Raw genomic sequence first — 9,358 nt, 5'->3', positions numbered from 1 at the left:
ATTCTGATTCACATACAGTATTAAACATGTTTCCTCGATTCATATTAAAGTGGTGTCCCGCTAGATACATCTGATTATAAATGAAGTATACCTATTCTCAACGCCAACGACTTGCTGAGCTGTGTGTGTTTGGCTTCTTCTGAAAGCTATGATACAGATATAATAAGTAATCAGACAGACAGGCTTCTTGAACTTGTTTCGTATTACACAGAGGGCCATATTAATATATTTATGAATAGACAGGAAGAGATATAGACATAGATAGAAGAAACGTTTCTTTATCTCACTGTATGACGCACAAAAACACAAAGAAGGACACTGAGAGCACACACACACACACACACACACACACAGAAAGGTTCATCAAATAAATGAATTTTCTGTGTTTCTTCCTCCCCTCCTGGTGTCCTTCAGGGCTGCCAGGAGCAGTAAACAGCCTGATCAGTGGTCCTGGACCAGGAGCAGTAAGCAGCCTGATCAGTGGTCCTGGACCAGGAGCAGTAAGCAGCCTGATCAGTGGTCCTGGACCAGGAGCAGTAAGCAGCCTGATGAGTGGTCCTGGACCAGGAGCAGTAAGCAGCCTGATGAGTGGTCCTGGACCAGGAGCAGTAAGCAGCCTGATCAGTGGTCCTGGACCAGGAGCAGTAAGCAGCCTGATCAGTGGTCCTGGACCAGGACCAGTAGGCAGCCTGATCAGTGGTCCTGGACCAGGAGCAGTAAGCAGCCTGATCAGTGGTCCTGGACCAGGAGCAGTAAGCAGCCTGATCAGTGGTCCTGGACCAGGAGCAGTAAGCAGCCTGATGAGTGGTCCTGGACCAGGAGCAGTAAGCAGCCTGATGAGTGGTCCTGGACCAGGAGCAGTAAGCAGCCTGATCAGTGGTCCTGGACCAGGAGCAGTAAGCAGCCTGATCAGTGGTCCTGGACCAGGAGCAGTAAGCAGCCTGATCAGTGGTCCTGGACCAGGAGCAGTAAGCAGCCTGATCAGTGGTCCTGGACCAGGACCAGTAGGCAGCCTGATCAGTGGTCCTGGACCAGGAGCAGTAAGCAGCCTGATCAGTGGTCCTGGACCAGGAGCAGTAAGCAGCCTGATGAGTGGTCCTGGACCAGGAGCAGTAAGCAGCCTGATCAGTGGTCCTGGACCAGGAGCAGTAAGCAGCCTGATCAGTGGTCCTGGACCAGGAGCAGTCAGCAGCCTGATCAGTGGTCTTGGACCAGGAGCAGTAAGCAGCCTGATCAGTGGTCCTGGACCAGGAGCAGTAAGCAGCCTGATCAGTGGTCCTGGACCAGGAGCAGTAAGCAGCCTGATCAGTGGTCCTGGACCAGGAGCAGTAAGCAGCCTGATCAGTGGTCCTGGACCAGGAGCAGTAGGCAGCCTGATCAGTGGTCCTGGACCAGGAGCAGTAAGCAGCCTGATCAGTGGTCCTGGACCAGGAGCAGTAAGCAGCCTGATGAGTGGTCCTGGGCGCTGAAGCCAAGTGCTCAGTTCGCATAGCAGAAGTACAGGGCCAACAGGTTTTGTGCTGAAAACTTTCAACCTGCCAGAAAATCATAACCTTGTGAGAGAGCCGGATTTGCGAGATCATCCGGAAATCCATCTGGCCAAGCTCCAACCTATCCATTTGTGCCCAAAACCACAGTGGTTAAGAACCAATCAGAGTCCCTTGAGGAACACCAGGTGGCCAGGAGCATGGTGGAAGTCAACCTGTGACAGACAGATGGTTCATGGGCGGAGCTAGGTCTGGTGTGGCACTTGAGCGGCGCATACTGTGAAGCAGCCCACACTCACAGAGACTGATGAAGCAGCCCACACTCACAGAGACACTGATGAAGCAGCCCACACTCACAGAGACACTGATGAAGCAGCCCACACTCACAGACACACTGATGAAGCAGTCCACACTCACAGACACACTGATGAAGCAGTCCACACTCACAGACACTGATGAAGCAGCCCACACTCACAGAGACACTGATGAAGCAGCCCACACTCACAGAGACACTGATGAAGCAGCCCACACTCACAGAGACACACTGATGAAGCAGCCCACACTCACAGAGACACACTGATGAAGCAGCCCACACTCACAAAGACACTAATGAAGCAGCCCACACTCACAGACACACTGATGAAGCAGCCCACACTCACAGACACTGATGAAGCAGCCCACACTCACAGACACTGATGAAGCAGCCCACACTCACAGAGACACTGATGAAGCAGCCCACACTCACAGACACACTGATGAAGCAGCCCACACTCACAGAGACACACTGATGAAGCAGCCCACACTCACAAAGACACTGATGAAGCAGCCCACACTCACAGACACACTGATGAAGCAGCCCACACTCACAGACACTGATGAAGCAGCCCACACTCACAGACACTGATGAAGCAGCCCACACTCACAGAGACACACTGATGAAGCAGCCCACACTCACAGACACACTGATGAAGCAGCCCACACTCAGACACACTGATGAAGCAGTCCACACTCACAGAGACTGATGAAGCAGCCCACACTCACAGAGACACACTGATGAAGCAGTCCACACTCACAGAGACACTGATGAAGCAGCCCACACTAACAGAGACACACTGATGAAGCAGCCCACACTCACAGAGACACTGATGAAGCAGCCCACACTCACAGACACACTGATGAAGCAGCCCACACTCACAGACACTGATGAAGCAGCCCACACTCACAGAGACACACTGATGAAGCAGCCCACACTCACAGACACTGATGAAGCAGCCCACACTCACAGACACTGATGAAGCAGCCCACACTCACAGAGACACACTGATGAAGCAGCCCACACTCACAGAGACACACTGATGAAGCAGCCCACACTCAGACACACTGATGAAGCAGCCCACACTCACAGAGACACACTGATGAAGCAGCCCACACTCACAGACACTGATGAAGCAGCCCACACTCACAGACACTGATGAAGCAGCCCACACTCACAGAGACACACTGATGAAGCAGCCCACACTCACAGACACACTGATGAAGCAGCCCACACTCAGACACACTGATGAAGCAGTCCACACTCACAGAGACTGATGAAGCAGCCCACACTCACAGAGACACACTGATGAAGCAGTCCACACTCACAGAGACACTGATGAAGCAGCCCACACTCACAGATACACTGATGAAGCAGCCCACACTCACAGAGACACTGATGAAGCAGCCCACACTCACAAAGACACTGATGAAGCAGCCCACACTCACAGACACACTGATGAAGCAGCCCACACTCACAGAGACACACTGATGAAGCAGCCCACACTCACAGACACTGATGAAGCAGCCCACACTCACAGAGACACTGATGAAGCAGCCCACACTCACAGACACACTGATGAAGCAGCCCACACTCACAGAGACACACTGATGAAGCAGCCCACACTCACAAAGACACTGATGAAGCAGCCCACACTCACAGACACACTGATGAAGCAGCCCACACTCACAGACACTGATGAAGCAGCCCACACTCACAGACACTGATGAAGCAGCCCACACTCACAGAGACTGATGAAGCAGCCCACACTCACAGACACACTGATGAAGCAGCCCACACTCAGACACACTGATGAAGCAGTCCACACTCACAGAGACTGATGAAGCAGCCCACACTCACAGAGACACACTGATGAAGCAGTCCACACTCACAGAGACACTGATGAAGCAGCCCACACTCACAGAGACACACTGATGAAGCAGCCCACACTCACAGAGACACTGATGAAGCAGCCCACACTCACAGACACACTGATGAAGCAGCCCACACTCACAGACACTGATGAAGCAGCCCACACTCACAGAGACACACTGATGAAGCAGCCCACACTCACAGAGACTGATGAAGCAGCCCACACTCACAGACACACTGATGAAGCAGCCCACACTCAGACACACTGATGAAGCAGTCCACACTCACAGAGACTGATGAAGCAGCCCACACTCACAGAGACACACTGATGAAGCAGTCCACACTCACAGAGACACTGATGAAGCAGCCCACACTCACAGAGACACACTGATGAAGCAGCCCACACTCACAGAGACACTGATGAAGCAGCCCACACTCACAGACACACTGATGAAGCAGCCCACACTCACAGACACTGATGAAGCAGCCCACACTCACAGAGACACACTGATGAAGCAGCCCACACTCACAGACACTGATGAAGCAGCCCACACTCACAGACACTGATGAAGCAGCCCACACTCACAGAGACACACTGATGAAGCAGCCCACACTCACAGAGACACACTGATGAAGCAGCCCACACTCAGACACACTGATGAAGCAGCCCACACTCACAGAGACACACTGATGAAGCAGCCCACACTCACAGACACTGATGAAGCAGCCCACACTCACAGACACTGATGAAGCAGCCCACACTCACAGAGACACACTGATGAAGCAGCCCACACTCACAGACACACTGATGAAGCAGCCCACACTCAGACACACTGATGAAGCAGTCCACACTCACAGAGACTGATGAAGCAGCCCACACTCACAGAGACACACTGATGAAGCAGTCCACACTCACAGAGACACTGATGAAGCAGCCCACACTCACAGAGACACTGATGAAGCAGCCCACACTCACAGACACTGATGAAGCAGCCCACACTCACAGACACACTGATGAAGCAGCCCACACTCACAGACACTGATGAAGCAGCCCACACTCACAGAGACACACTGATGAAGCAGCCCACACTCACAGACACTGATGAAGCAGCCCACACTCACAGACACTGATGAAGCAGCCCACACTCACAGAGACACACTGATGAAGCAGCCCACACTCACAGACACACTGATGAAGCAGCCCACACTCACAGACACTGATGAAGCAGCCCACACTCACAGAGACACACTGATGAAGCAGCCCACACTCTGTGTTATTTTTCCAGCTCTAAACCATCTTAGACTGGACACCTTTCACCCGTGAACATAATGTAATGCATAAATTGCAGAGCACATAAGTTCTTGCACACCAGTAGGTTTTTATGCATCTCATTTTGCCAATCCTTTCTGTTCCCCACACCCAATGTTTTTCATCCTTCAGCATGAGTGGGTCTGACAGACTGAACTCTGTGTTGTCTTCTGTGACTCGCTGCACTGGACCCAGCTTTCAGACCATTAGATAGTCAGGATGCATCACAGCCTGACACTGACATGCCATGCAGACCAACATCCCCATCACCTAGTCTGATGAGTGAGAGACACTGAAAGAGAGAGAGAGAAACAGAGAGAGAGACAGAGAGAGAGACATAGAGAGAGATAGAGAGAGACAGAGAGAGAGACAGAGAGAGAGAGGGATAGAGAAAGAGAGGAAAAGAGAGGAACGTCCCTTAAATTGCATTATAATACGGGTGGATGAAATCAAGCATTCTGATTGGTTGAGAGGGAGTTCTGGGGTGTGCATTATGTAAGGGATAATGTATAGAACGCTGGTCATGAGCGGGATAATGAAAATAAGCCCCTTCAGAGCAAAACTACTGCTGTTCGCCCTGTCGGGGCTTATTTTCCCGATAATGACCGGCGTTCTATACATTATCCCGCTTATTACACGGCTACTTGCCAACAAGATTACTTAACACAGTGTGTCTTTTAACAATTTATTTGTTACCATTCGAAGTGTTGATCAGCAGAGAAATAGTTTGCCAAAGACGTTGAACTTCATAGACGTTGAACATTCTTTAGGTTTCAAATCAGCTGACGTTGCTAAGCAACGGAGTACACTGGGGTTGAAAAGTTACCGGACTACTTGCGGAGTGCTACGAAAGACGTGAATCAGAAGCAAAAAGGCCACTTTCCTTGACAGCGGTCTGTTATTCATAGCAACGGTCTGTTATCAGAAGATATCAGACCGCAGAACGTTGGGAAGCCCCATTCAAGAGAATAGAGCTTTCTACAGCGTTAAGAACAGCCGTGTAATAATGAGCATTATTACACGGCTGTTCTTCATGCTGTAGAAAGCTCAACGTCTTTGGCGAACTATTTCTCTGCTGATCAACACTATGAATGGTAACAAATACATTGTAAAAAGACACACTGTGTTAAGTCTTTTTGTTGGCAAGTAGCCGTGTAATAAGTGGGATAATGTATAGAACGCCGGTCATTATCGGGAAAATAAGCCCCGACAGGGCGAACAGCACCCCGACGCGAAGCGGTTGATCTGCTGATCAACACTATGAATGGTAACAAATAAATTGTTAAAAGACACACTTTGTTAAGTCATCTTGATGGCAAGTAGCCGTGTAATAAGTGGGATAATGTATAGAACGCTGAATGCTGTTCGCCCTGTTGGGGCTTATTTTGCCGATAATGACCGGCGTTCTATACATTATCCCTTACATAAAGTATTGTAGGGCCTACGCCTTTTTACATTTACCTTCAACTGGAAGCGTTCCATATTCATGCGCACTCAAAATAACTAAAAGGTTGCCGAAGAAAAAGACTGTCTAGGCTACACGTAGTGGTGTTCAGCAGTTTATTGGTTAACAAGCTAGACTAGCAACATTCGGTTAATTTTTGAGCAATAATATTGCACTGTCCTGTGATATCAGGGATAAGCCTAACTAGCTGCTCAGGTCTAGCCATTAGTTGCTACTGTAACTAGGCTACTCGTAGATATCCATTTTTTTAATTTTCGTAGCCACGCAATTACATGACCTGGGGCCGGTTGCACAAAACACCTTAAGTTTTATCCTCAAGTATGACACTTAAAGGTAAATTTCTCCTTAGCTAAGGGATTTACTTAAGGGGGTTGCACAGAATCCCTTAAATGATTTCCTTAGCTAAGGTGAAACGGTAAGGGATTTACTACATTTAACGTGATTTCAATTAAAAAATGTAAACCAAAATTTGACCATTTCCACGGTGACCGCGTTGTTTAGTCACCTTTGTAGCTAGAGCTAGCTAGTAGCTAGCTTATAGACCTACGTAAAGAAGGCAAGACAACCAAATTGGTCAGAGGAGGAAAATAATGTGCTTCTACAGGACTACAAAAAAGAAAGCACATACTAAAACGTAAATTTGATCCACAAATAACTGCAAACAAAAAACAACGGTGTTGTTAAGAAACATTGGCTACGATTGTACGATTGTAGGACGAAATTGGATCGAAATTGCATCAAAAATAAACCTCAAGAAGTTTGGTGAAGCGGTCAATTCAAGAAATAAAAAAAATATACTCAAGCTAGCTATGATAACTCTATGTCCAATTATAATACGGGTGGATGAAATCAAGCATTCTGATTGGTTGAGAGGGAGTTCCGGGGTGTGCATTATGTAAGGATAATGCCCGACGAGGTGTCCATTATCAGCTAACAACACCCTGGAACCCGTACATTATTGACGATAAAGTACAGCCTCTCGTACCTTATTGCTCAAGTAACCCCAGATCAAAGGAGAAGACATCTGCAAACACATGGCTATGACATTATTTTATTCAGCATCGGGCAAAAGCACATCTTTCACATCTGTGATAGTATCAATAATGATTCTAAACTGTCCTCCATTCATCCAGGACATGCACTCTCATCTCTTCCCTCCCAATGTGTGATCCATCCATTACAATTGGATTGCATTATAAAATCCAATCAGCTTTGCTTGACTGAAGGTGCAATCACTCTCAACTAAGTGTTTTGATTTCCGATAACTATGATTGAAAATTATATTGTTGAAATTGGTGCCAAAATCATATAAATCATTTGTCAATGAAAATTCAGAATTCCTACAAAATGAAGCCTTTGATGCCAAAACAACATAACATGATGGTTCAAATGACATTCAAACTGGTGAGTAACATGATTGCAAATAAAACAGTATGAGGAGGTTCAAAATGCAAGATTCATATCATGTTTTGAAATGTTTTAGGAGTCAGCCGGACATGGCTCAGACCAACACAGGAGGACGTGGCAGTTGCTGCACCTCTCAGTATCTTAGATGTGGGTCTCCAAGGCCTGGGGCTGCTGGGCGGGGCTGCAGAGGGGCTGCAATCTCAGCCTGTCTCCTTCTGCAGGTGGGTGTGGCCTCTCACCCTCTGATATCAGGAGGGGAGAGAGGCATAGCGGGCCCCCAGGCGCTGTCCTCCTCCCCCCTCCGGCCCCCAGATCTGCACAGCCTCCGGCCCCCTGGCCTGCACAGCCTCCGGCCCCTGGCTCGGTCGTCAGGCGGGTGCTTTCAAGCTGAAAAATAGATTAAATAATGTAAGATGACTGTTCTGGCAGAGGAAACTATCAATAATTGAATACGGGTATTTTGATCAAGCAATTGTATTCATGCACAAATCCAAAACAGATATTGACTGGCATTGGGAAGCTGTTGAGTGAAATTAGTTTGGATCAGTATTTTCCATATGTGGACCTCGAGGGCTTGTGTCTGTGCCACAGTTTGTAATTGGCAATTAAGAAACTAACTGATTGTAGTGACCCGTCACCTGATCCCAGATCAGCCAAAAATCACCAATCAGAGAAGGGGAGTGGGGTGATTATCAAACATTAGGGTTCATCACTAAGGCTGATTCTTTATCACTAAGGCTGATTCTTCATCACTGAGGCTGATTCCAGTATCAGAATGGGTTTTATTCGCCATGAAAGTTTGCACAGACAAGGAATTTGCTTTGGTATGAAGATGCATATATTAAACATATAGGAATTTAAATTTAAATATGAGGACAAACTATTTCTAAGGGTACATAACTAGCAGTAATTAATTGGAATTAGAATAATGTAAAATGTACAATAAAATATTAAATAGAATATACGATTTTACAATATAAAAATACAAATATTAAAAATAAAATAAAAGTGAGACAAGATACAATTTGTGATGCAGTGCAAAAAGCAATGTGTTTAAGGACATTTAGTCATAAAAGTGAACCCTTGGCTTGAATGAAGAGGCAAACAGCGGAAAGTTCAACAGTTCTTCCTGAAGTCCACAACCCGTACAGAGACGCAGTGCAATTCAACACGATCTGATTTAACACAATGCCATTTAGCACAATTCCGTGCAAAAGAATGATTCTAAAGAATGATGCTGAACCAACACACTCCCCACAGCGCAAAGGTAAAAAATAAATGCTTTGTTTTTGTATTGGTAAAGTTGTCACAGAACAACGATGGGTTGTTGTGAACCTTCGGGTCATTGTGCAGTGCATTGTGCAAGTTGCAGGGCATTTGCACCTGTGGGCCACCATATAGGCTATACCAGACCAGGGAGCTATTTTGTTATCAGTGACCTATGCACTTTGTAAAGCTCTCTCTTGGAAGTCGCTTTGGATAAAAGCGTCTGCTAAATAAATACA

The 9,358-nt window shown here is 47.3% G+C and overlaps 1 protein-coding gene across 3 annotated transcripts in view; it reads right to left on the bottom strand.

Annotated features, from left to right (window-relative positions):
- Positions 1 to 7,481: 7,481 nt before the first annotated feature.
- Positions 7,482 to 9,358, bottom strand: part of mlip (muscular LMNA-interacting protein) — a 42,455-nt gene continuing 40,578 nt past the window's right edge. For all 3 annotated transcript variants that reach the window (XR_014768802.1, XM_084709028.1, XM_084709029.1), the window contains one exon: positions 7,482 to 8,240. Coding sequence is in view for 2 of the 3 variants with exons in the window: in XM_084709028.1 (XP_084565154.1) it covers positions 7,995 to 8,240 (246 nt within the window). In the remaining variant the exon portion in view is untranslated. The remainder of the gene's footprint in view (positions 8,241 to 9,358) is intronic.

Source organism: Hypomesus nipponensis, chromosome 11, assembly GCF_054491055.1.
Source record: "Hypomesus nipponensis isolate SF chromosome 11, ASM5449105v1, whole genome shotgun sequence".
Classification (NCBI taxonomy): domain Eukaryota; kingdom Metazoa; phylum Chordata; class Actinopteri; order Osmeriformes; family Osmeridae; genus Hypomesus; species Hypomesus nipponensis.
Note: the sequence above shows the minus strand (reverse complement) of the source record. Positions and strands in the feature narration are given on the sequence as shown.